The following is a 26145-nucleotide window of genomic DNA, read 5'->3' as shown; positions in this document are numbered from 1 at the left end:
AATCCCGGTAGCTCTGCAACCACGTAAGCTAGCGCAATAATTTTTTTTTGCATATGAAACCGGAGGAGTTGTACTTACATCTTATGCCATCAGCTTGTCCTCGGTCACAGTTTCCTTCCACATATGGCTTTGCAAAAACTGCATAAAAAGCACTTGCAGCAACAAAAACATAATATTCCAGAAACACGCTTTGCCGATCAGCTGTTCATAACACTTCCTACATCCATCAGGTGAACTATCGCATGTCCGCCATGACCTGCCCGAAACCGGACGTGACGTCATTTTGCGTAAATGTAGTTTTTTTTACCATCAGGGCCTCATGAGGTTATACTGGTGTTTTTAAAAGTTATCTTTGACTTTATGACTTTCTGTGTCGTTTCTGGGATGCTTAGGACTCATATTGCACTGCAGGAAATAGTTTATTTTGATGCATATGCTGTGTTTTTTTTGCAAATTTGCACTATAATATTTATTTCCGTTTTTCCTGCAGTATATACAAATTGGTGTATTTCAAAAATAAAACTATGAAGACACTTAAAATAAATTTCCTGTGGTGGGAAACTATTTTGTGCAACTTTTTTGTATTTACAGTTTTGAGGGATAAGCCTCTTAAATTTCTCTAACTAGAAATATATGTAATATATTTTTGTAGTTTATTGCACTTTTTTGCAATTTATGTAATTACTATGCACTTAATGCAGACATATTATTAAAATTTAGGCTGTAATGGTTGTATTGATGTATATCAACTTGAAATGCTCCCTAAAATGGCTCTACAACATGTAAAAATATAATATAAGCTCTGGCGGACTTGGTTCTATGGTAGGTCTTAAAGGGTTAAGACCCCAGTCATTTGATTAATGAAGGTGACTGCCTTATAAGGCGACCTATTTCAGTGCACCTATTAGCTAAAGCAGCTACAGCGTAAGGCGGGTATATAAAAAGTATTCCCTGTACTGTTAGCATCAAGGAAGAAGAGTTGGAGAGACCAAAATGGTATTTTTGTGTCAGGTTGTAAACATGTTTTTTTTTCTGTGGTAAAGTTAAAACATTTAACATGGGAGTCTATGGGGCTGACACAATAAATGATCATTTATTTTTTTGTTATAATTTTATCAGAAGGTTCATTAAACACTCCATCTTTAAAAAAAAAATGAATGTTCTGGCAAATATATCACAGTCCAACCTTTAAGAGCAAAAATGTTCCAGTTACAAACGCAGAAGTCCAGAAATGAAACAAAAGTAAAAGTTAGAGCTTAAACTGTTAATTTTTCTTCCGACTTCACTTTTACCCTCATAGTACAATGAGCAGGCTTCAACGTGGCTACCTGTGCCTGTCTGTGCTCTTTAGGTTATCTACTAGCAGACGATCCTCAGGGTGAAACCCCGCTGATCCCCTCAGAGGTGATGGAGTTCTCCATCAAACACTCAACAGAGGTGGATATCAATACAACGCTGCAGATCCTCGGCTCACCGGGAGAAAAGGCCTCGTCCATACCGGGCTGCAACCGCACAGACTCTGTGATCAGGTATTGTGCTCTGTTTATTTCATGTTTGTTTGCTTTTTGTTTTGTTTTTTTGTCATGGCCTTCACATTTTTTTTCAGATGTTATTAAGTATCTTAAGTTGTGCTGTGGTACGCTGTTACTTGCTCTTCTGGCTTAGCTGTTGAGACAACAATCTGTTTAAGGTTCCAGCAGCTGTCAGAGTTTTGTCATTGTGTCTTCAGATGTCAGCAGAAGTAGTTACCCAGTAGACGGGCACCCACACATGTTAAAACCATTTTTTCTGAGTAGCTGAGATGCTTAAATCTCACATTCATTGCTGTTTTCAAAGGTTAGAATTTGCAGCTCCAGACTGTAGAAACGTTGAATCTTTGTTTGCATTGTGCTTTTTGTTGCATTTTGACTGCTGGTTTATAATTCTGATATCACATCTTTGGACTCGTACAGATTAAACTGTGCGTTGAGTCTAAGCCTCCCTCTCTACGTGCAGTTTCCTCACTGCCGGGAGTTAGTTGGACGCAAAGTTTGTCACCGTTATTGTCCCATAAATCTAAAGGTGGGCTCGTTTCTTTGCATTCACTCAGGTCTGAATGTGGCGCTGTAAAAACACAGGAACACGTAATACGATAGTTTAATGTTGGGCGGTCCAGACAAACTCTTTTAAATATAAATGCACATGTATGACAAAACATGCATCAGTGTAATTCACAAATATTTGAGTTTTTACTGAGGGTGGCTGATGTTTCCAGCTTTGTTTCTTTTACGACGGCAGCACCTCATTCATTTTTTTCTTGTTTCTGTGTCGCACTGTCGTTACTCTGGGATTGTTGTACATTAGTGCAAAATGTTGGTGCTAAAAATACACCAGCAGATAATTAAATACGCTCAAGCATGCAAAGTATAGCTGTAGGTGCTGTTACCGGATAGGATTTATTTTTTAGCATCTATTAGCTGTGCAGCTTGCAGTGTTGGGAGCCTTGGGCTGCTCAGAGGCTTTATCATTGCACTGGATGCTCGTCTGTTTAAAGGCATTCGTGTGTGTGTGTGTGTGTGTGTGTGTGTGTGTGTGTGTGTGTGTGTGTGTGTGTGTGTGTGTGTAATCACAGTGACGACAATAGACATTCACAGCAGCCACTGATATTGTCTGTTGAAGGTCATGGTGCTGTTGTCTTTTCTAGATTGTTCATTGTGTATAAGTGTGTGTGTGTGTGTGGCTGATGGCATCAGGTTTCCCAATAGCGAGCGGGCGACCCCAGCCCCATAAATGTCAGCGTGGTTTTGTTTTCTGCAAACAATGTGAAACTGTGCACTGTCCTCCTGTAAGCTACTATAAGCCCTCTGTCTCTCTGTCCTTTTGTATTGTGTGTGTGGACTGGGAAGCTTACTCTTTAACACACGGGCAGCAAGAGGATCATCAGCTGATATGTGATCATTTTGCTGTAGCGGTGGGGTATAATTTCGTTGCTAACAATAAAATCAATGGCCAGGCATTAAATATGCCTGTGCACAGGGTATAAGTATAAAGTGTCTACACAGTCTCTCCATAGTCTCCTTGTTGCGTTTTAATTCCTCCAGAGCTGTATATTCAACATTCAACATCTCAAAATGGATAGAAATAAACACACTGAACATGCTGAACCATGTTAAACGGTTACAAGCATGACGGTCTCCGTGGTTTCTCGAGACCTTTTCTAATCTGTCATTTCTGCTCAGTGTGTGAAAAGCGTGCCAGTGGTGGACCTGCCAATTCTGGTAATCAATGCCAGTCTGCTTATATGCTATCGGGTATTGGGCACAGGACTCATTAGAGCAGTGGTTCCCAAACTTTTTTCGCTGGGCCCCCCTTTGTTTTACAGAAAAATGTTTGCGCCCCCCCTCGCACTCGCGCACACACACGCACTAACACATCCTCCAACCACACACACACATATTTTGCTCAATTGCGATTTATTTCACACCTCAAACATTTAGTAAACAATTAAGCAAATACAAGTAATCTGCAGTTAGTAAGAAAATAAACTACTAACTCTTTAACGCTGCGTCCGCACCTACACGGGTATTTTTGAAAACGCAGCCGTTTCGTCCACACGTAGACGGCATGAATCACCGAAAACTGAGATTTTTTAAAACTCCTTTTTTGCGTTTACGTGTGGACGAGGAATACAGAGTTCGTCACGCAACGTCAAAGGTATGTGCCTTTTTTCATGTGACGCTGTGCGCCACGTTATTGTTTACATGAGATGAATTGCAGAATGGCAGATAAACAGTATTTTGTCTCTATCTGCAGGTTTTACTCTCTTACATATAAACACGCAGTTACTGTCCCTCCATTTAGAAAGGCAGAGGCGTCACGGTGTAATTATTTTACATGTAGTTGTTTTTTTCCTGTGTAATAATATTCAACATTGCTATCAATAAATTTTTCAAAAAATGCCTCTCTGTGCAAAATGGGTCTAAAAACATAAACAGCTGTGGGATGCTGTTTGTCCGGGATTTGAACCGGGGAAACAAATCGTGGCAGGATCAGCCTGATGTTATTTGTATCCCGCTGTAACTTTACTGTACAAAGAGTTAACATCTCCAAAATGTCAGGAGTAGTTTAGTCCTTACAACAAGTGTTTGTGAACTAAAAATCAAGAATGTGGGATACTGTTTGTCTGTGATTTAAACAGCCCAGCGCTGCTCCCGACTAAGGAAAGACCAATTCTGCTGAGGAGACCTACCTCGGCACTTGTGCAGGTGAAACCAAAGGGAAGATATGCTTCACCATATTTTCTAGTCTTTGGCTTAGAATGAAGTTGGTTTGGAAACATATTCAGCGATGCTTCCTCTCCTGCCTTGCGTTTCTGTGGGCACCCCGTGCTAGCAGTGTCCAAGCGTTGCAATGGCTCTGCGCCTCCCCTAAGGGGCGGGCCCCACACTTTGGGAAGGTCTGCATTAGAGGGTTTCAGGCCCTCAGGCCACCCTCATGAAGTCTTTTTCTGATCGTTTGATCAGAGACATTCGCAACAGTGTCATGCAGAAGGTCAATTTTTTGGCTCTGGCAGTGCTCGTTCTGTTCCTTCTTGGAACTTCTACGGCCCTGTCCAGCTCTCCTGAGTAACTTCCTGTCTCCTGGAATGTCCCCCATGCTTTTGATACTGTCCTGGGGAAAACAGCAAACCTCCTGGCAATGGCGGATGTTGATATGCCATCCTGGTGGAGCTGGACTACCTGTGCAACCTGTGTAGGGTGCTTTTGTGTGACAAATATACCTCTAGGTGCTGTTAACGGATAGGATTTGTAAAAACAAAACAAAAAAAGATGTCGTTGAAGTCTTAAAAGAGTCACAGGTAGGTAACTAACCCCTTCAACTTGGGTGCGAGCACAACTGTAAGAGTGAATCTTTACTCTTATGTTTTTTGCATTGTGACTGTTCTGAACTTTGTGATGTTGAAGGTAAAATGGACCAGAAAGCTTTCACTGAATGCTTTATATTAGCATGACGTGTTGTCTAACAGTGATCTTCTCTTTCTTTCACAAGTCAGCTCTAAATCCAACTTCCTTTGCCTTCAGGTTGCTGTCAGCGGTGTTGAGGACGTCAGAAGTGGAGTCCAGGGCAACCAGAGCGAATCTGACGGAGCTTTTGAGCCCGCAAATGGGGAAGGACATCGTGTGGTTCCTCAGACGATGGGCTAAGACGTATCTGCTCGTGGACGAGAAGCTCTATGGGCAGGTATAAGGCTGAGCTAACCGATCGCTTCATCAATCAGATCTTTTCTACACTGTCGCTGTAATACACGTTTTTGCACCAGTCGTCTTCAATTCAATTCAATTTTATTTATATAGCGCCAAATCACAACAAAAGTCGCCTCAAGGCGCTTCATAGATACAGAGAAAAACTTCTATCCAGCTCATCCTTTTCTACCCTTCCTCAGATCAGCATCCCCCTCAGCACAGCGTTTGGTGCCGACACAGAGGGGGCCCAGTGGATTGTGGGATATCTCCTGGAAAAGGTGATCAACAACCTGACCGTGTGGAGCTCAGAGGCTGAGCTAGCCAACGACACCGTGGAGCTGCTGGTGACGCTGGTAGAGAAGCGGGAGAGGTAAGAACAAGACAAATAATGTTTTCAGGTACTCGAAAATAAATGTTCAGTATTTAAACTGAATGTTTAGATGACCTTCCCATTCCCCAATGACACGTTTATTACACATAATATAACCATATATAATTTAACCATGAGCGTGTTTGCTTGCTTTTCAAAAATATTAAGTCTCTCTTCACATCTTGTGTTGATAAATGCAGATTTTTATAAGAAGATCAATTCTTTTCTCTGGTTAGCACTGGGCAGGAGTTACAGTGGATCGTCAGACTAACAGACCCATTGCCTCCGTCTCCATTCAGGGCAAACATCGTGGTGCAGTGCGAGAGCTGGTGGAACCTGGCGAAGCAATTTGCCAGCCGCAGCCCACCTCTCCACTTGCTGTCCAGCTCCGTGCAGAGGACTCTGATGAAGGCTCTGGTCCTGGGAGGCTTTGCACAAATGGACTCTGATGCCAAGCAGCAGTACTGGGCTGAGGTGTGCTGATACGCGTAGAAGTACTTAAGTGATTTACTGATTAATGATTGTTTAGTAGTGGTGGTTGCACTGGAGGAAAAAAAGCAAAGTAATAAAGTCGGATAATTGTTTCAAGTGCTTCTGACGCATTAAGTTGTTTTCCCCGTATAAAGTGGGTTTGATCTGTTTGTTTGCAGCCTGCTTCTCTAACTACTTCTCGTCTTGCACAGTTTTATCTTTTTGTAGCATCGTCGCTGTATTTTTATATCTTATTTTTAACATTACAGCTCTAAAAATCACAAATTTATTCTTTCAAAAAAATATCAAATTATTTAGTCCTGTTTAGAGATGAGGAGCTGCACAGTTCAGCGAGCTATGAGGATTAGGACAGATGGATGAAGTCGATAATATTCCTGCGTTTAGTCTTTCTCCCGTGTGTATAACATGATCCTCGCCGTGATCCTGGAGGTCCTTTTCTTAATAAGCTGACAGTAGTAAACGGGGGTGCAAAGCCACAATGACTCCAAAGTAATTACGGTGAGTGAAGGAGTGAGGTCGCAGCTGTCGGTCCGTACAGCTGTTCTGTCTGAAGTCAGATCGCACTGTGTTTGGAAGTAGAGCGAAGCACCTGACAACTGATCAAACACGGCTTTGGTTGATCTCCACTGTAGTGATGTTTGTTTACATGGACTCTTTTATCCTACTTCAAGTCACTTTGTTTGATTGAGTTCAGACAAACCCTTTAAAGGGTTACAAGGAGGGTCTGAAACATCACAGCAGAAACTGAGACTCATCACCAAATTTGGTGAGCCTGACATCACATCAACAAGGCATATGTGCCCAGAGAATCTCCTCTCTTTTGTGGATCATCTTCTGTAAATCCAGAGATGGTTTTGTTGGGAAAATCCTGCTAGGTCAGCAGTTTCTCAAATGCTCCAACAAGCACGTCGGACTCCAACAGCCATGCCACGTTCAAAGTCCCATAAACCACCTTTCATCCCCATTCTCGGTTGAACTTAAGAAGGTTTTTTTGCCAGTATCTGCAAGTGCAATGGGCTGCTGTGCTTTTTGCTAACAAGCAACAGTTGAACAGTTGTGAATAATTAAGTGGCCAGTGATTCTATATTATAGTCAAATACATTGTACTCTGTAGCTCTAATGCATCGTCTCGCCATCTGACCTTCTGTCTGTCGTTGCAGGTGCTTCACCCGCTCCAGCAGCGTTTTCTTAACCTCATCAACCAAGAGAACTTTGCTCAGATCAGCCAAGAAGAAGCTGTCAAACAGGAAATCGTCGCTACGTTGGAGGCGTTGTGCGGCATCGCAGAGGCGACGCAGATCGACAACGTGGCCTCGCTCTTCTCTTTCCTCATGGACTTCCTGTCCAGCTGCATTGGCCTCATGGAGGTAACAGAATCTAAACCTGTAGATATAGAGATTGAAAATGTGACGTCGTTCAGGGGTAAAACCGCAAAGGATTCTGGGAACTCGTGGCAAGAGGTACTAGCGCACGCAGGCTTTCAATTGAAATCAGTTACACGGCGATAAAAAGAAATACAAAAAATGGCAAGAAGCTGTCGTATTAATTGCAATAGCCGGTCGCATGACAGCCACGGGAAGCCGACGGGTAATGAGATCGGCTGTTATTGGATTACGTCGATGAAGAGAAATTATTCGAGCCATGTTTCTGAAGTAAAAAGAGGCGACGGATGGCCTGGATTGCAGCTATTCAAAGACCAAATATAACTCACAGAACATCCAGCTCACAGGTTAGTCTGCTCCAAGCATTTCCACAAAGGTCAGTGTTTTGTAGTAGTTAATACGTCATTTTTATAACATAATTGGTGATATAGGTTACAAGCAAGTCTGGTGCTGAACAGAAATTGTCGCGCTATGCTCCTTTGTTTATTGTGCATAAATAGTGAATTGTCCTGACACAATATTGCGTTTCGCTTCTGTTATTACCATGGTACATTGACAAAAACATATACTTTTATTCACAGGATAAAACAGTTGTTTTGTATCACTAATTGCCCAGTACGATTACAGCATACAGTATTATTGTCACTGCTACATTTCTGTAATGAACCAGAAATTATTTCCACTACTAATTAATTACCGTTGAGCTCAAAGGTCCTATTAATAAATGGTTAACGACTGTGTATTTATGAAGACGATTTGTGAGACTGGTAAACTTATGATACGTACGATGGTCTTTCGTTCTACACGGTGCATTTCAAGGTCCTGTACCCATCCGTCGGTAAACTGTTCCTGGGCTTGTTGCAGTGACCTGAAGTTACTAAAAACTTCATGAGTGTATGCACTCACTCCAAGAACCGTATAATTATAAATATGAGCGTGGTGAAAGTTGGGCAGCACGCTAACGTCTTCTGTCCACTCTGTGTGCTCATAAGGGTATAAACCTTTCACTCCTTTGATTTTTTCCTCGTATCTTTTCTTTGACTTTTCATCAAGTCTGTCTTTGTACGGACCGGCATTGTTCTCCTTTGTTTTGTACATAACTTTTTTGGGGGGCAAAGAAAAAGCAAGAATTTATTGGAACCGGAGAATGAAGGTGCTGCAAATGCTCGCATTTGATGCGGTACTTGGATTGTTTTGCCACGAGTTCCCGGCATGCAATGCGCGAAAGTCACGTGGTCTGTCAATGAATCTGAATCTGATCTGACAACACCTTTTTTTTTTTTTTTTTCCTTTTGTCACCCAGGTTTACAGTAACACACCGGAAACAATCAACCTCATCATCGAGGTTTTTGTGGAAGTGGCTCACAAACAGATCTGTTACCTGGGAGAGGTGAGAGACGTTTCCACTGTGTTACCTGCAGACAAGGTTTTAAAGTATAAAACGCTGGTGGTTTTCCATCTGGCATAGAAACAAACTCCAACTGTTTGTCCAAGACTCACTTAATATATTTCTGAAGAAGAAAAAACTGCACTGACAACCAAACATAGGATTTTCAATTTGACACCATCTAACGCAAATCTTGGATCACTTTGAAACTTGGTGACTCTGACCTCAAGACTAAGGTCAGAGGTCTATTTTCCTGAAGATTTTGTAAACACAATCACTTGAGAAAGAGGTCACCTGGGGTTTTCAAATTGATACCATAGACGCATCGACTGGGAGGCTGTCGGTTAGCATTTTTATCGTCATGGAAGCACAGATGTAATAGTGGCCACTTGTGTACTCCTGATTCAGACCAAGTCCATGAAGCTGTACGAGGCGTGCCTAACACTGCTGCAGGTCTACTCCAAAAACAACCAGAGCAGGAAGCGAAGCGATGCCACGGCCGAGGAGGACCAGTACCAGGACCTGCTGCTCATCATGGAGCTGCTCACAAACCTGCTCTCCAAAGAGTTCATCGACTTCAGCGACACAGGTGAGGTTTTTAAAAATATATATATTTGGTGTATTTTTCCTCTTAAAAAGAAGACGTTGCTAAAGTTTAAACTTGACCAAGTGGCTGTGCGTTTTAGATGATGTGTTTCGAAATCAAGACCAGGGAACACCAGCATCCAATCGAACAGTATCCGCTGCAGATGTCGTTCTCTATGGCGTCAATATAGTTCTTCCGCTCATGTCTCAGGACCTGCTCAAGGTAAAACATAATCACGGATGTCTCTTTATATCATGTCTGTGACATATGTGAGCTCACGCTGATCCTGTTCTCGTCATTTTCCAGTTCCCCTCTTTGTGTAACCAGTACTACAAACTCATCACCTTCATCTGTGAGATCTTTCCAGAAAAGATCCCACAGCTGCCAGAAGACCTCTTCAAGAGCCTCATGTTCTCCCTGGAGCTGGGAATGACCTCGTATCCTCTTGCTGTGCCAGCAGTATTGATTGTTATGGTGGGATTTATGAGAGAATACCCACATATTGGCTGTAGAGGTGGGCGGATTGATCCAAATATCGATAGCATTGATCTCAACGCTGGTGTTGATATCGGTTTGATACTAGTGGAATAGGATCAATCCTTTTTCTATCCTTTAAGTTCAGTATGCAGCCTGCATAATTACATAGAACTGTTGACATAGATGTTGTCTGGAATACAGCAACAATCTTTCTAAATACTCAGAAGGCCACGCCACAGGAGATTTGTTCTTTACTTGCACTTAGAGTCGTTTGCCTGCTGTGGACGAGCCTGTCGACAGGCAAAAACGAAATTGTCCAAATAGTTTGTGCTCCTTAACATCTGTTTCAGGATGAGTTCTGAAATCAGCCAGCTGTGTTTGGAGGCTCTGTCTCCTCTGGCTGAACAGTGCGCTAAAAACCAGGAGAAGGACTCTCCTCTCTTTATCGCCACTCGTCATTTCCTCAAGGTACGATACGCACTTCATGTTGTCATGACAGCAATACAATAAAACTTTTATAAAGGAAGAAAGGGGGGGGGGGGGGGGGGGAGTACTAATAGTAAACAAATGCACACCAGCTCACACCGTCCTCTGTGCACTCAGTTGGTGTTTGACATGCTGGTCCTGCAAAAACACAACACAGAGATGACCGTGGCGGCAGGAGAAGCCCTCTACACACTCGTGTGCCTGCACCAGGTGAGTAACACACAGTGAATGCAGCTCAGGGAAAATCTTTAATAGCTTTGATTTTTTTTCTCTCCTTCCCTCGTTCTGTGCAACAAATGAAGGCTTTTAAGATGCTGAAGGTCTTTCTTTTTGAAGGTCTCTGCTTTTGTTCGGCTTCTAAATTGGAATTTCTTTTCTAAGCAGCATTTTAAAATGTGGGCTTCATCAAATACAGAAGAGCTTCAGGCTGAAACCCACAACTGTGCCGTTATTAACACACTTTTACTCCGTGGCAAAAATGTGTTGATTACTGGACATAAAGCTTTTTGGGGGTTTTTTCCTCCTTTTTGCGCACTTTTAGCAAATGATTCAAACAAGCTGGCTTTCTGTTTCTGCCTTATGTTTAAATGTGACGGCACATTTTTAAAAGTAACAACTGTATATGTAAGAAAATCCCTTTACTGGGACCTGAGTTGCTCCTAGCGTACAGGCACAGTTGTCATAAATGACACAAGAGGCCCTCTAGTGGCTAGTTTGCAAAAACACAGCTGCACAAAAACCAGTTTTGTGATGTGTGAGTAGTTATTCTTTCAACCAGAGCTGTTACATCAGGCATAAAGTGGTTGAAAGATTTGCAGATTCCAATTATGTATTTATTTATATACTTATAATACTGACTTTTAGTGTCAGTATTAGTATAGTGACAACTAAACAAACATGCACAAATGCAATTAAAAGGCCGCATGACATTAATACCCAAAGATAAAACATTTTGGATGTTATTTTCATGACAGTAAACAACTAATATTCATTAAATCTATTTTCTGAATATCCGTCCATCTTCTTGCGCTTATCCGGGGCCGTGTCGCGGGGGCAGCAGCCTAAGCAGTAAAGCCCAGACCTCCCTCTCCCCAGCCACCTCCTCCAGCTTGTCCAGGGGAACACCAAGGGGTTCCCAGACCCGCCGAGAGATATAACCTCTCAGCGTGTCCTGGGTCTGCCCCGGGGCCTCCTCCCGGTGGGACATGCCCAGGAAGGACACTTGTCAGATGCCCAAACCACCTCATCTGGCTCCTTTCAATATGGAGGAGCAGCGGCTCTACTCTGAGCCCCTCCCAGATGGCTGAACTTCTCACCCTATCTCTAAGGGAGAGGCCAGCCACCCTTTGGAGGAAGCTCATTTCTGCCGCTTGTATTTGCGATCTTGTCCTTTCGGTCACTACCCACAGCTCATGACCATAGGTGAGGGTAGGGACGTAGATCGACCGGTAAATTGAGAGCTTCGCTTTTACACTCAGCTCCCTCTTCAGCACGAAGGACCGGTACAGCGTCGATCTCCTACTCCCCTCTCCCGTCACTCGTGAACCAGACCCCGAGATACTTGAACTCCTCCACTTCTTTTCTAGTGTTCTTTTTTATAAAATAATGAATACTTTATTTAAAAGTTGGGAAATTTTACAGAATTGGAAGCAGAGATAACGACATGTGACTGTGACGCGTACGCTGCAGTGGGTTACACTGTAAACTGGAACATTGAATCTTGTGTATGTTTTGTTCAAAGGTTTCTTTTTAACAATACAAATTATAAAATTAAAACAATGTTTCACTTTATTATAATGAAAGAGGGATAATACTATCTGCTTTAACCCTTCGTTTGACACTGATCTGATGCTACATTGGTTTTCCACGTCAGGCGGAGTACTCGGAGCTGGTTGAGACCCTGCTGTCCTCTCAGAGAGACGCCATAATCTACCAGCGATTAGCCGACGCCTTCAACAAGCTGACAGCCAGCAGCACGCCACCCACCATGGACCGCAAGCAGAAGGTCGCCTTCCTCAAAAGCCTGGAGGAGTTTGTCGCCAACGTCGGCGGCCTGCTCTGCGTGAAATAACCACTGGAAAACCAAACCGGCCTCTAATCATCGTCGTTCTGAAAAGCAACCAATCAAAGACGCCCCCTGCTTCATCCCTGAGAACTATGGGTAGAAGGGACAGCTGACAGCCTCGGACGACCTCTCTGGCAGCTGGGGCGGGTTGATCTCATGCCTGAATGTTTACCCTGTTTTCACCTCCTTGGGTGTCTCCCCCCCCTTTCCTTTCCTACCGTTACACCCACCTGCCCGGCACGATCAGCAGACGCGATGAAGAGGAGGAGGAGCTAATTGTGGAGACTAAACTGCTGAGCAGATGGACTCAGAGGTTCATGTTAGACTGAAGCAACTGAGCACGGACTGTCAAGCAGCAACCGATGATTGCTGTTGTCCTCCCTTTCCACCTCCTCCTGCTCCTCCTCCCCCTCCTCATGTGCCTGGAACTTTCTGGAGCGCGCACACACACACACACACACAGACACACACACACACACAGGAACATAGAGAGCGACACTAAGGGCAAAACAAGTTGCTGTTCTTCAGGTTTTGTATGCAGTTAGAGGCATTAGAGGGGCCAACCCACCCTAGTTCAAACACACACACACACACGTCACCCCAGTCCTTCCCAGAGTGCCTTTGTTCTGCCGATTGTTCTCTATGTGTGTGTGTGTGTGTGTGTGTGTGTTATAAGGAGAGAGAATCATGCCATACAAAAAATGACAACCAGTAAGGACCGTGCCTGCCAAAAACCTAAGAAGACATACAAAGCATGAGGTGTGGCCCGGCTGTCTTTGATGCTCTCGGAGCAGGAGGACATTTGTTTGTTGGGAACGTCAGAAAACCAAATTGAGATTGTGTTTGACTAAAGGGTGTAAATATCTATAAATATATAATGTTTTCAAGGCCGATACACTTCAGAAATGTACGTTACGGGGATTAAAGATGACAGAAATGTTTTTATACACCAGTAAAAGTCAGGCAGAGACGTACGAGTTCAACAATGTATGAATTCGGCTAAAGAGGGAGCAATTTTCTCGCTGTTGACCTTTGCTGTTTGATATAGTTTTTTTTTCCCTTCCTATTTGGATTGTAGTTTATATTGTGGCCCCCTTGCCTCTGGACACGTGAAGGCCAGAGACAGATGGCGCCTTGAAAGTTTAGCAGGATGATTTTATTAGTATTTTTCTACAGCAGCACCTCCACCCGATCACTCTTCAACACACACACACTGGATATTGCAGAGACTGTTTGAGTTGAAGGACAGCAATAACAAACCAAATAAAAAGGATCAGAGCCACTCGCTGAAGCATTATGTTGGAGACAGAACCCTCCTTGTTCACAGTCCTATCCCTGTTATTGTAGATGGCTGTTTTGTTAATGAAGTGTAAAGTGTACATAAACGTATTGTATAAAACGTCCTGGCTTCTGTACTTTCTTTGACATGTGCGCTGGCTGTAGTAAACTGTTGATTTGTCGATTGTTCTACAGCAGACCTTTGAGTCTGCAGACTGTGAAGGCAGATACGTTTCAAGACATCCTGATCAGTCTTTGTTTTTTGTGAACTTTTAAAAGATTATGGAAAGATTTTCATTAAAAGAAATGATCAGAAGTGGAGGATCGACAATCTAGAAGTGATCTGGATCCAGGAATCTTTGGAAGGATTCTTTACAAATGTGAGGGACCAAGCAGCCAAAGCAAAGAGGACACAGGCAAAAAATATCTTCAAAAAGGGTTTTCTTTATTTTAACCCTCAAAAAGTTCAAAATTAACAAAATTCAAAAACATACTTAGCAGGCCCATAAAAGAGGTCAACTAAATATAACTCCACGAAAAGTAATTTCCAGAAACTTAAACAAAACAAAGTGAGACACAACTTAACTCACAAACTGACCTAATTACAAAGACACATGAGGGTAGCTTTTATAATGATTTGGCCAAACCATTTGAACACAATAGGGGGGGAAACAAAAACACACTAATATTAACTAAGCACAGAATAACCTAACTAAACCTAAAACACCCCTGCTCCTGGTAAGCCCATGGTTGGTCCTGCTGAGCAGGCATTTTGTTCAGAGTCCTCAGCCACGCCTTTTGCCCAGACAGGAAACAGCCACCACCCAAACCCAGGTAACTCAAAGAAAGAGAAACATAATTAATATGACAAAACATTTTAGAAAAACCACACAATGTTACTATGTGCGCGCCTCATAATACCAGTGTTAGGTTTAACCAAATGATTAATGAATTATATTAATGAAGAAAACTGCAAAGCAAACTAATAAAGTGAAAAATGGACTAATTTACCCCTGTGTGGCTGATGCCATCACAACAAATGTAAGAAAAGACTAAATTTGTCTTTACAAATGCGTATCCGACTGAGTTAGTATTAATGTTGTCAAGAAAGCATCTCTTTCTGGATCCTGGGAATCGGTTAATGGGTGGTTTTAGTTTTAGCTTTGGCGAGAGTATGGAAGTGCTTACAACCTCAAAAGGTTTTATTTCAGAAATAGAGTAGAAAGTAGATCTTTCTATGTTTACAGCTTATTTTGAATTGTTACACTATAAATGTTGTGGTTTGTAGTGAGCTTCACATTTTATTATAGCTGGAACCAACCAGTAGAGAATTTCAGGGGTAAATGTTTGATGGGGGTTCAAAATTTAGGAATATTCAAAATTGAGAATATTTGGGGTCTCGTAGATGTGTGTGTACAGACCCAGCAACTCTGTTAACCTGCGAAGAGAGCTCATGGATTGTTTCCAGCTTACTGTAAAGACGACCCAGGACTACACACCACCATCTGCTGTGATGCTGCTCTGCTACAGGTGCTGCAGACAGCTCAGAATGGCGTGGAAGTCATTCTGCTGGACAAATTGTGTGATAACAAATTAAAGTGTTCTGCTTATAATTATGTTCTGTTTAAATTTAAAACAAAAACACAGAACAACATATGCACTGAATGATGAAGTTCCACAGGGTTCTGTCCTGGGACCAATTCTAATTACTTTATATTTCTCCCTAAGGCAGTATTGTTAAGATTTTATTTATTTATTTTTTTACCTTACAATATACGGTACCGTGAGAATACCGTCCAATGGACATAAAAGTACTCTTCCAGCAATAAGTAGATTCCCAAAAACACTTGCCACATTTCAACATGGCGTGCAGAGTGTCCTTAAAAAAATTAGGAAACTGAAAAAGTGGATGACCAAAGAAGTGCAGAGACTGAAAAAAGAAGCCCAGTTACAGGAGATAAACAGTATATAAAAGTCCTGACCTGAGAGTTTCATGTGGATCAGTGCATCTTCAGCTGATCTGGCTACGGCTACTGAAGCATGACAAATTACACAAGAACTGGACTAAAAATCAGCGACGATGGGTCCGATCAAGATCGCACATTAGCTGTGTTTAACATTGTCATCAGTACTTATGGAGGAGGTCAAAAGATAGGTATAACAATATCTACAAGCATCTGTAAAACATGCTGGAGGCTCGTTCATGTTCTGGGGCTGCATTTTAGCCAGTAGTGTTGGGACCTTGTCAAAACTGACTCTGGAGCAGAACCTTGACAATACTGAAGCCGTGTGGGATCATCTTAACATGCAAAGAAGAGCTTCGAATGTCCTCAAAGAAGCCTGGAGAACATTTCCTGAAGACTACTTAAAGAAATTACAAGAGTAAGAGTTCAGGCTGTGATGAAGACTGCAAATGTATTTCTTTCTATGTGTCCAGATATTTCAATAAATCACTGCACCTATTTCCCATTTTCCCAGAGAAACATAAAGAAGTGGAGAGTTGCTCAGGGCTTTTGCACAGTTATGTATTTTAAATAAATAAATAAATAGGGCCAATTTAGCTGGGACTGAGGAGGAAGTTTCTTTGTTGTTTATCAGTATAGTCTTTGTAGTACCTTAAACACACACATACACACAGTCACGTACATCCACATATTTACCCACACACAACATCCTTCTCACCGCATCCACGTCCACTAAACCAGCGGTCTCCAACCTTTTTTGCGCCACGGACCGGTTTATGCCTGACAATATTTTCATGGACCGGCCTTTAAGGTGTCGCGGATAAATACAACAAAATAAAACTAGTACCGGTACCAAAAAAAAGAAAATTTATTCATAACACACGTGAAAAGACCCAGGAAAACCGAGTAAACGATAAAAATGATAACAAAATAACGCTGAAAACCGATAAAAACCCTGAAAACCATACATTTCACACCTGAGCCTCAACTCTCGCGGCCCGGTACCAAACGACTCACGGACCGGTACCGGTCCGAGGCCCGGGGGTTGGGGACCGCTGCACTAAACCATTAACAGCTGCCGATTGTTACAAAACATACAAATGCGTTTTTCTAGAGTTTGAGTCAGCTGGTTTCTCAGATCATTAAACCAACATTTGATCCTGTGTCACAGCACCAAGCTGTGGCTTTCAGTCAGGTGGGACTCGGTGGAGCTTCAATTAATGAATTCATAAAATGTAAGAGAAGAGAAACAATAAATCAAGTGGATTCTTTAAAAAAATAAATAAATTGTTAAATTAAAAAATAATTGTTTTTTATGATAAAATACACAATTTCCCGTAAATCTGTGGACTGATTAATCGACTCGATTTGGATTTCTTTCCAGCTGCACTGAAGCTGTAGCTACGTTAGCGATTGCGTCATTATTCTGCGACTACTCACGTGTTGACAACAGAGAAGTGCAGACTGGAAGCAGCTACTGATCAGGTATGTTTCTTTTGGGTCAGTATATGAACAGGGTCCACAGACTCGTCTCGTGGACCTTTAACCGGCGATGTTAATTTTGACCCACGGGTCCGTTTCTGTCACGTGATCTTTTAATTCAGCTTTGAAATGCCGCTTTTCCCTCGGTGTGAGGACACTAACCCTAAAGAAAAGAAATGTTCTCCAAAGTTTTGCATCAAGGGACAGGAAATGAGGGGCATCACCTTACACATAAGGTGAAAAAAAAATAAGGATGAACCAAAATGTGTCTATCAAGTCAAAACAAGCTTACAATGTAAGCGTAAATGTAAAATCACAGTGTAACCGGTGGAAAGCAGTCAGACTGAGACAGGATGTGAAATGGAGAGACCCATCGTTACGGATGTCTGGTGGGAAGGAGTTCCTGAGGCTCTAGACCCAATGGTAGGAGATCTATAAGTGCAGATGTGTGTGCGGGCATGCAAGAGTTCATGCTGCATACAGCCTTAAAGATATTACTACAGTATTTAAGTCAGTGGAGCTGCTGAAGGAGTGTGACGTAACTAATGAAGGGAGCAGTTGAAGTTTAATGGGCTTCAATTTAATTAAATCCAGTTTTATTTATAAAGAGCCAACAACCACAGCAACAGTCACCTTAACTGACTCTATATTATATGGTAAAGATCCCACAACAATACAGAGAAAACCACAACAATCAGACGACCTCCTTTGAGTAAGCACTTGGCGACTGTGGGAAGGAAAAACTCCCTTTTAACAGGAAGAAGCCTCCAACAGAACTAGGCTCGGGGAGGGGCGGGGCCATCTGCCATGACAAGATGGGAGTGGGGCTTGAGAGGAAGACCAAAAGGAATAGAGTTACAGTAATCAGTATGGGCCATAACCAAGGTGTGAACAAGGATGGCAGTACTGTTAGGTGTGAGAGATGAACGGAGGTGATGAATGTTACAAAGTGTGATGTCACTGATGTGTGCTTGAAACGAAAGTGTGCTGTTAAGAACAACACCCAGACTCCTGACCTGTAGTGAGGCAGAAACTGAGGAAAAATTGTTACATTTTTAGACAAAGTGCAGTTTTAACACTGGTCAGAGTGCTGTTGGAGATTTGACTTCCTAGAGGCAAACACAGATGGCGCTGGGCACATGAGTGCTGCTAGGTTTGGTAGACAGGTGTCAGCATAACAATGGAAACTAATGTTAACTTTATGGAAGATATGACCAAGAGGAAGTAGAGGAGGATAAATAGCAGAGGACCCAGGAGAGGAACATTGTTAATAACTGAAAATGGACGGGACATTTTTGAGTGTGGCCAGAGAGATAGGATTCAAACCAGTTTAAAGGTTTGTCAGTGATTCCAGTAGAAGCTAGTCTGTCCAGAAGGGTGTTATGGGATATAATATCAAACGCTGCACTCAGATCAAGAAGGTTAGTAGTCCGGAGTCAGCTCCTATGAGGTGGTCATTAGAGATTGTAGACACAGTGAGATGCTGAAATAGCCTTTCTCTGGAGTGAATGTTATTTAGATTAAAGCCACATTTATCTTTGTTTGATTACAACCCTATGAGCAAACAGCTAATACCCCTTTTAAACAGAGGGTCTGAATAGTGGGTAGGTGAGATTTCCTAGCTTACAGAACCAGTAGATGCCTGAGATATCCCCCCTCTATGACCTTTCAAATATTTAACAATAGAAAAAGTGTTTGAAACTGAGTGTTTGCAGCGGTCTGCTCAGCTTTGGCTGCTCAGGGATTCCTGAAACATACGCTGACAAATAACCATGTTTTTTACAGTATGACAGCTTATAACAGTGCATCTAAAGAGAAAATCGTCAAAAGAATATACACGCAATAACCAGAACTTTCTTCCTTCCTCTTCCGCTCATCTGCATTGTCCTGCTCCTTCAGCCATGAGCGACAGCGATGACGACGTTCCCACTCTGTCAGCTCACACTCTGGCCGCGCTGCAGGAGTTTTACAATGAAACGAAGGTTGTTACGGATCACAGCGCTGCACCCACAGACCAGTTTGCCGTGGGAGCCGTGGAGGAGGACTGGGTGAGTTTCCTGTGTTTTGTGTTTATTTTTAAGAAGTTCAACTATTAAAACAAGACAAACCATTAATAATCACAAGGATGACCAATTCTAAACCAAATTTGCACGAAAGAGTGAATCAGACCTTTTTATTTGGAGGGTTTAATTCAGCTCATTGTCAGTAAATCGCAGTAATGTGACGGACTTAATGAAAAGTGAATGTCGGTAACAGATGTCTGTCTGTGCATGTCCACCAGCGGATGAGCCAGTTCTGGTACAGCGACGAGACAGCAACACAGTTAGCCGAGGAAGCGGTACGAGAGGCTGGAGAGGGAGGAAGGTAAAACCTCGCACACCCACATGAACACGCTGCTCGGATGTCATTACAGCTGTTTTTCATTTAGTGAAACAGGTTAAAAATACGCTTGAGTTCTGTGACCATGTAGAATCGACGTTTGGTTTTGCTGATTGGCGAGCACTTTGTGCTTTGTGCCTCCTTTCCTCTCAGGATAGCATGCCTGAGCGCGCCCAGCGTGTACCAGAAGCTGAAGCAGGGTGTGGTGGACGGTTCAGATCGGGTGTCTGCCGTCGTGTTGGAGTACGACCGCCGCTTCGCCTCCTACGGAGAGGACTTTGTGTTCTACGACTACAACGAGCCGCTGTCTCTTCCGGACAGCGTGTCTCCTCACAACTTCGACATCATCCTCGCTGACCCGCCTTACCTGTCCGAGGAGTGTCTGAGCAAAGTGACCCAAACCATCAAATACCTGAGCAAAGGCAAAGTGCTGCTGTGCACAGGTGAGACCCAAACAAGCTCTGATGATGGCACATAAGTAGTTTCCTCACAGAGCGAAGCCTCTGATCATCGTCTAACAACACAGTCTGTCTGTATGAGTCCAGAATAAATGCTAGCTTCTTTCATGTCACAATGAACGAGCGGCACAAGCTGCTAAAAAAAACCTAAATTAGATGTGAAATTAAGTATTAAACAGTTTTTTTTTGGTGTGTTTTTAACATCTGGTGTTTGTGGTGTTTCTCAACAACAGGAGCCATCATGGGGAATCTGGCAAAAGATCTCCTAGATGTAAAAATGTGCAGCTTTTTGCCAAAACACAACAGGAACCTGTCCAATGAGTTCCGCTGCTTTGTCAACTACCCGTCCCGCCTGCTGTCCTGCTGAGGAGCCGGGCGTCCATCAGATCGACGCTTCGTTCCGAGCACATGGAGGAGGGACGACACGTGGATGTTTTACAGCGAAAGCCAGCCGCAAGACACGTAATTTTAAAGGGGGAACTCCAACCATCTCACATGAAGATCAGCGTTCTCTTCACGAATACACAGAGAATGGGGAAAAAAATAATCCCAGTGACTCGCCGTCATCCTGATGTCTGGGCTTTGGTTTGATGACTGTAAGTTTGTGATTCAGACTGGTTGCGGGAACTTTTGAAGACATGGACTTTATTTCAAGACCAAAGGTTGAACAAAAAGATGATAAGAGGCATTATGGTTCATGTAAGCTTCAGTGTTTTTCATGGTTTATTCACAGTGTTGGGAAGGTTACTTTTAAAATGTATTCCATTACAGATTACAGAATACATGCCCCAAAATGTATTCTGTAACGTATTCCGTTACGTTACTCAATGAGAGTAACGTATTCTGAATACTTTGGATTACTTAATATATTATCATGCTGTTTACAACTACATGAATGTGATTTATTACTGTTACTGAAGGTCCGCGGCTCCGAACCGTAGTAAAGGGACCTCTGACTAATACGTCAGGTTCCGTTTTGGGCTCATAGCCGAAAACTAGCTTTACTTTGTTGTCTGGGTCAACTTTGCTAGCGAGAGACAGAGAGAGGCGTTGAAAGGCTGCTCCAACGGAACTTATTGTTTTTGGAGGAAAACACGAACACGGTGTACAGTCGAGTCTTAATAGCTTACTTACAACTGGGCTCGTCAGGCACTCTTCTTGGCTGCAGTGGTTATTATTATATTTACATGCTTCCAGCTCCCGTTTTTGCTCGATGACAGCTCGTACTTTTCCTTTTTCTCCCTCCCTCGCTCACAGACACATAACGGGTATGGCAGTCCATTCTCCCTGCAGCACGGACTACACTGCCTATGATGCTACATTCTTTAGAGCTATACCTGTAGCATTCTGCCTATTAGCTTAGCACAACAACAACAGGCGCTCTCTCACCCAGGAAACACGCAGAGAGAGAGCGTCGCCCTGTAACCATGGCAACCGTAACGCTGCCGCCTGGAACAACAGAACGTAGCTGTCAAACAAAACCCAAACAGGCCTGACCCGCCAAAATATGAAACAGGAAAGTACCGCTGTGTAATCCATTTATTTCAACAAAGTAACTGTATTCTAAATACCACCTTTTTAAACGGTACCTGTAACGGAATACAGTTACTCATATTTTGTATTTTAAATACGTAACGGCAGTACATGTATTCCGTTACTCCCCAACACTGTTTATTCATACAAGAGACTAAAAGTTGGGTTAATCACTGTTTTTAAATGCTACACTGCTCGAGTAGCTTTTAAGTAATAAATCTGAAAGTCTAGTCCATCTCAGGTTTTGATACCAATTCAGAGCAGATTACTGTTAGTTATTTAATCTGACTAAATCATGAAAGACTTTTGGTCAGGTCAGCTCTGTCAGGTGGCAAAATGAGCGAGTAGAAGAAAAGAGTTCACGGGAATAGATCAGCCCGTTCAGCAAACACCCAGAAGGGTGACGACTACATCAGCTGTTTAGTATTAAAGAGGCAGCAGGAACAACTTTTTCTTTTTCTAAAAAACTTTTATTTTCTAACCGCTCAGAAAGCTCTACTGGGAAACATACAAGTGTTACTTTCTTGTACAGTTACCCAGATAAGTGAGGTAACAGTCGTAAATATTTGATGTTTGCTGTTATTAAAGTGTCTGAATAACACGGAGCGTGGGCTTGTTGCTCTGATCACCTGAGAAAGTTGCAGTTGTTGTACAGCAGCAGGTGGCAGCATTGATCAGCTCATTCAGAAGTGACGCTCTCTGTTGTTGTTTGCTTTCGTTTTGAAAGGTCTGGATCTAAATAACAACTACCTCCCATTTTTTTACTGCAGCTTGTCATGCAGAGGCAAAACTATCTGCGTTACTTGATATGAGAGTTGCTAAATAAAACGTGCCTCTGTACTTTTGCCAGAAGCAGACCTTCAGTTTTTATGGAGTAGCATTTGTCAAAGTTTCATTCGGTTTGTTGGAAATCTGAGTGTGTATGTCCGATACACAGGTGGTTGCGTTTTAATTCTGAACTCAAGTTCGAACTCAAAGGTTTGTCTTGCGTCGGTCGATCTGTCTGCTGAAGCTCCGTACTAAACTTTTCTTTTTAAGTGACATTTCCAGGGGCTTCCGTTTCAGACATAATCCCTTAAACTGTTTCAAATGTTCTAGCACGAGCGAATCAGCTGTAAAAAAACAAACAAACAAAAGAAAACTTCTCTGCAGCAGCAGTGCTGCTTCCGTCATGCTTCCTTTCTTGGAGTAAAGAGCTTCCTGGCTTTAGGCTCTCTCCTCTGCAGGCTCTGGTTGCTCTTCTTCGGCCTCTTCTCCAGCAGCGGCACACAGGTGCATCCCACGGCTATGGAGACGTAGATCTCGGTGTAAGAGTGGCGGCCGCCGACGCAGGAGCCTGTTCTCCTCAGGATGACGGAGGGAGCGTAGACCAGGGTGCTGCGATACTGACTGCTCTCCTCGCCGTACGGTCCGATCAGGCAGCCCTTGCACAGGCAGTAGGCCTCGGGGATGTAGCGGGGATATCTCTTTGGGTCGTATGAGATCCTGAAAATGTATTTAATGATGTTCAATGCAATGGCAGAAACAGCTTGGTACATGAACTGTATATATAAACAAGATATTTTTGTTTTGTACATTTTCCTGGAAAAAAAAAGAACCATGCAAAACTTCTTGTGACAAAATCTGAGCTCTCAGAGAACTTCTACTGATGCCATCCCTCCCTTTTCCTAATATATTGGATGGAGCCCCAGCTGTTAAAGGGCAGGAGGCCTTACTAGAAAAGCAAATAGACTACAATAGTGTACTTCAAGAAAATTTGGGTGGCTATACCTGCACAAATATAACCTTCAGGGAACACTTAGTTCTTAAGTTCAACACAAGTTTGTAAATAAATCCTGAACAATCAGCAGCATGTTTTGTAGGCTGAAGAACTAACAGAACTTTCTGGACAGGAAAATAAGGAGACAAAGGGACAAACGGAACTAAATGCACTAAATGCCTGTAAGAAGTTTACAGAATGACTGCTGTAACAGGATAACAACACAGTTTACGCTTCCCGAGGGTCTGGAAGCAGAAGGTTTGGCCGGCATTCGTCCCAGAGCAGAGCGTGGAAGATGGCCCAAGAATTTCCCAGAGCTAGAAGCCTTCTGCGGGACCAAATAAATGCTCCAAACAAGAATTGAAAGGCTCAACTGCTACGCAAAGTGTTTCATAGAGCAGCTGTCATTTTGCCAAAGGAGGGGTTAATGCTTTGGCAGAAGAGATCATTGTCTCTCTTCTTTGCAGATGGTATTAATAAAGCAGTCTGGCTCAGATATTTAAGAAAATGTTACCGTTGACTTTATCCATTTACTATCAAAGCTGTCATGATCACTATTCACACCTCACCAATTAACCTAACCCATTTTTAGGCTGTGGGAGGAAGTCAGAGTACCCGGAGAGAGCCCATGCACACCAGAAAATACACTCAACAATCATCAGCTGTTACATGTTTTTCTTAAAATAACCTAGTTTTTCTAAAAGGACGAAACCTGATATATCCAGAGAGAATGTGGGTAGAACTTAAAAGGTTGAATTAAACATAAGAAACCGTGTGCATCGTTTAGTTGAGCTGCTGCGTTTCTGTCGCTTATATGAGATTAACATAGTACTTCAGTAGCCTGTTTTGATGTTTTCTGCTTTATGTCAAAGTCTGTTCAAAAAAGTGTGTTTCATGTATTTGTTTAGCATTAAAGGCAATCAGAAAGTTGCCGTGATGATGTAGGTACTGTGAAAGCGCAACGCCTTTCAGGACGCGTTTCATTTCACTGCGTGTTGTACTCGTTTAATTATGTATGTGACAAATAAAGAATCTTAAAATATCTAATTTAATTATACCGTGAATCCACGGCTGACAAAGTCTGTTCTGTTATTTAAATATAAAATATGTGATGCGCGGGTTTCTTTCTTCCAGTTGTTTCTAAATCATATTACATCCCAATAAATGTTTTTATTGCCGCCTTATCGCTATTTTAAGCATAGCGGTGTCCCGTGATAGCAGATGTGAAACGTAAATGCTTTACTGGCACCGGATAAGTGTCCCTCTTGCTCTCACCTGTAGGCCCAGGGGGAGATGCTGAGCAGGTTGACCGGGAGGCGGGTCTTGCCGTCGGTCGGGACCCGTGCAGTGGTGGGGCAGCTGAGGTTAAGTTTGTCCTGCGGCTCCAGCTGCAGAGCGTGATGGAAAGCGCTCATCACTCCCACCGAGAGCCGTCCAAAAATCTCCTCCAACTTCTCCTCCGGCATGTCCAGACAGGACCGCGTCCTGACGGTCTTCTTTCTGACCCGGGTCGCTGCTGCCGGCCGACACAGCGACAGCAGCAGTAGTAGCAGAACGTGGACTCTGTGGGGCATCTCCGCGTTTCTTCTCGGGATGTTGCTGTGCCCAAGTGCGCATCCACCGAATAACGAAAGTTTCCTTTGCGTTCTTAAGTAATGCTTCTGAGAACAAGTGACTTTTGTTCGTAAAAACAGATTTGATCGTCCACGGGTTACTTTCCTCTGTTAAAATCCAGCAAATAGTTGGAAGTGCTGGAAAGCCAGCGGCACGCAAACGCTCCACGATCCTGGCGCTGAAAGCGAGGAACAGGCGCGCCACCAGGAAAACTGCAGAGACATTTTTTTGTTTTTTGGCACTACACATCCACGGCGTCGCCAGGAAGAATAATTGCCAAATAATTTGAAATTTTCTAACAGTTTGTGAGTGTCACACCTGCTGCTTTGTGTCCATGACGAGAAGACACCACAGAGGAGTCTCTGGTTCTCATTTCTCCTGCGATGTGTGCGTAAAACCCCGACTGAGCGCTGAGGCGGTCTGATGCAGCAGCCAGAGAGAGGCTCAGTTACACTGAAGCACTGGCAGAAAAAAACAGTCCTGCCTGGACCCCAATATAAAAAAAAGAGCCCAGCGTTTATTAGAGGAGATCCTGATGCGAGTGGGAAGTCGAGCCTGTTGGATGTGGATCCTGGCTTTGCACCATCTCCACCCCTTAGACCAGAGGTGTCAAACATAAGGCCCGAGGGAAGCAGCAAAGACTCCAGTCCGGCCCACTGCTTTAGGAAATGTGACGGAGAGCTTAAATTTCTGGACTTTTATATGTATTTTCACAAGTTTTTTCACTATTGACTGTAAACTGAGATTTCTGTTTTTGTCACAATAAAATAACATTTTCCGTGAGTTTAGTTTATAATTACAGGAAAGCCTGTCCAAGGAGCTGATTTCTTTCTTCTGTAATTTTACACATTTCTTACCGTTTAAGCCCAAACAGTCTGTCAGCATGACTGTTCTTTTATTTACTACAGCAGCTTTTGTTTACCGTGTGGAAAGACTGAGACAGACTGCTGGAACTGAACTTCTTTTTCTTGTAATCAGGGATTAAAAGTGTCGTTAAACTTCTTTACACTGACAAAAGGGGAGTTCCACTGGTCCGGCACAGTATAAAATAAGTTGACATTCCTGCTTTAGATAACATGCAAATAGCTACGTAACAACGCTGCTAATGTCAGCTCTAGTTTTACCCATGCACTTTGTTTTCTTTGTTTCTGACCATTTAAAGTTTTAACAAACTGTCACATTGATACTCAGACTCAACATTATTTCCTTAA

The 26145-nt window shown here is 42.9% G+C and overlaps 3 protein-coding genes across 3 annotated transcripts in view; 2 read left to right on the top strand and 1 right to left on the bottom strand.

The window, feature by feature from the left end:
- The window catches only part of xpo4 (exportin 4), a 65979-nt gene extending 52113 nt beyond the window's left edge, over positions 1-13866 (top strand). Inside the window, exons 13-24 of the mRNA XM_085134864.1 lie at positions 1352-1529; positions 5061-5220; positions 5423-5592; positions 5892-6066; positions 7245-7451; positions 8770-8856; positions 9262-9442; positions 9540-9661; positions 9746-9876; positions 10267-10384; positions 10520-10612; positions 12276-13866. Coding sequence (XP_084990990.1) covers positions 1352-1529; positions 5061-5220; positions 5423-5592; positions 5892-6066; positions 7245-7451; positions 8770-8856; positions 9262-9442; positions 9540-9661; positions 9746-9876; positions 10267-10384; positions 10520-10612; positions 12276-12473 — 1820 coding nt within the window. The 3' untranslated portion in view covers positions 12474-13866. The remainder of the gene's footprint in view (positions 1-1351; positions 1530-5060; positions 5221-5422; positions 5593-5891; positions 6067-7244; positions 7452-8769; positions 8857-9261; positions 9443-9539; positions 9662-9745; positions 9877-10266; positions 10385-10519; positions 10613-12275) is intronic.
- Positions 13867-16265: 2399 nt separating this feature from the next.
- On the bottom strand, positions 16266-26071 carry il17d (interleukin 17d). The gene is made up of 2 exons (XM_085134884.1): positions 24596-26071; positions 16266-23046 (listed from the first exon to the last, which is right to left on the bottom strand). The coding sequence occupies exons 1-2, from the start codon at positions 24892-24894 to the stop codon at positions 22731-22733; spliced, it is 615 nt and encodes a 204-aa protein (XP_084991010.1). The 5' UTR covers positions 24895-26071; the 3' UTR covers positions 16266-22730.
- eef1akmt1 (EEF1A lysine methyltransferase 1) lies at positions 19093-21998 on the top strand. Its single transcript, XM_085134886.1, has 4 exons — positions 19093-19239; positions 19473-19555; positions 19724-20013; positions 20262-21998. Exons 1-4 carry the CDS (start codon positions 19093-19095, stop codon positions 20393-20395), a joined length of 654 nt encoding a protein of 217 aa, XP_084991012.1. The 3' UTR covers positions 20396-21998.
- Positions 26072-26145: the final 74 nt, after the last annotated feature.

The sequence above is a fragment of the Neolamprologus multifasciatus genome, chromosome 16, assembly GCF_963576455.1.
Source record: "Neolamprologus multifasciatus chromosome 16, fNeoMul1.2, whole genome shotgun sequence".
Taxonomy (NCBI): Eukaryota; Metazoa; Chordata; class Actinopteri; order Cichliformes; family Cichlidae; genus Neolamprologus; species Neolamprologus multifasciatus.
The sequence above is the reverse complement of the archived record's forward strand: the minus strand, read 5'-3'. Positions and strand labels throughout refer to the sequence as shown.

What these genes read in the sequence shown, in the direction of transcription:
- eef1akmt1 (XM_085134886.1), top strand. Translation starts at nt 19,093, where the DNA reads ATGAGCGACAGCGATGACGACGTTCCCACTCTGTCAGCTCACACTCTG. An exon ending in GAGCCGTGGAGGAGGACTGG is followed by an intron (nt 19,240 to 19,472) that starts GTGAGTTTCCTG and finishes CATGTCCACCAG; the next exon opens with CGGATGAGCCAGTTCTGGTA. An exon ending in CAAAGTGCTGCTGTGCACAG is followed by an intron (nt 20,014 to 20,261) that starts GTGAGACCCAAA and finishes TCTCAACAACAG; the next exon opens with GAGCCATCATGGGGAATCTG.
- il17d (XM_085134884.1), bottom strand. Translation starts at nt 24,894, where the DNA reads ATGCCCCACAGAGTCCACGTTCTGCTACTACTGCTGCTGTCGCTGTGT. An exon ending in ATCTCCCCCTGGGCCTACAG is followed by an intron (nt 23,047 to 24,595) that starts GTGAGAGCAAGA and finishes ATACATTTTCAG; the next exon opens with GATCTCATACGACCCAAAGA.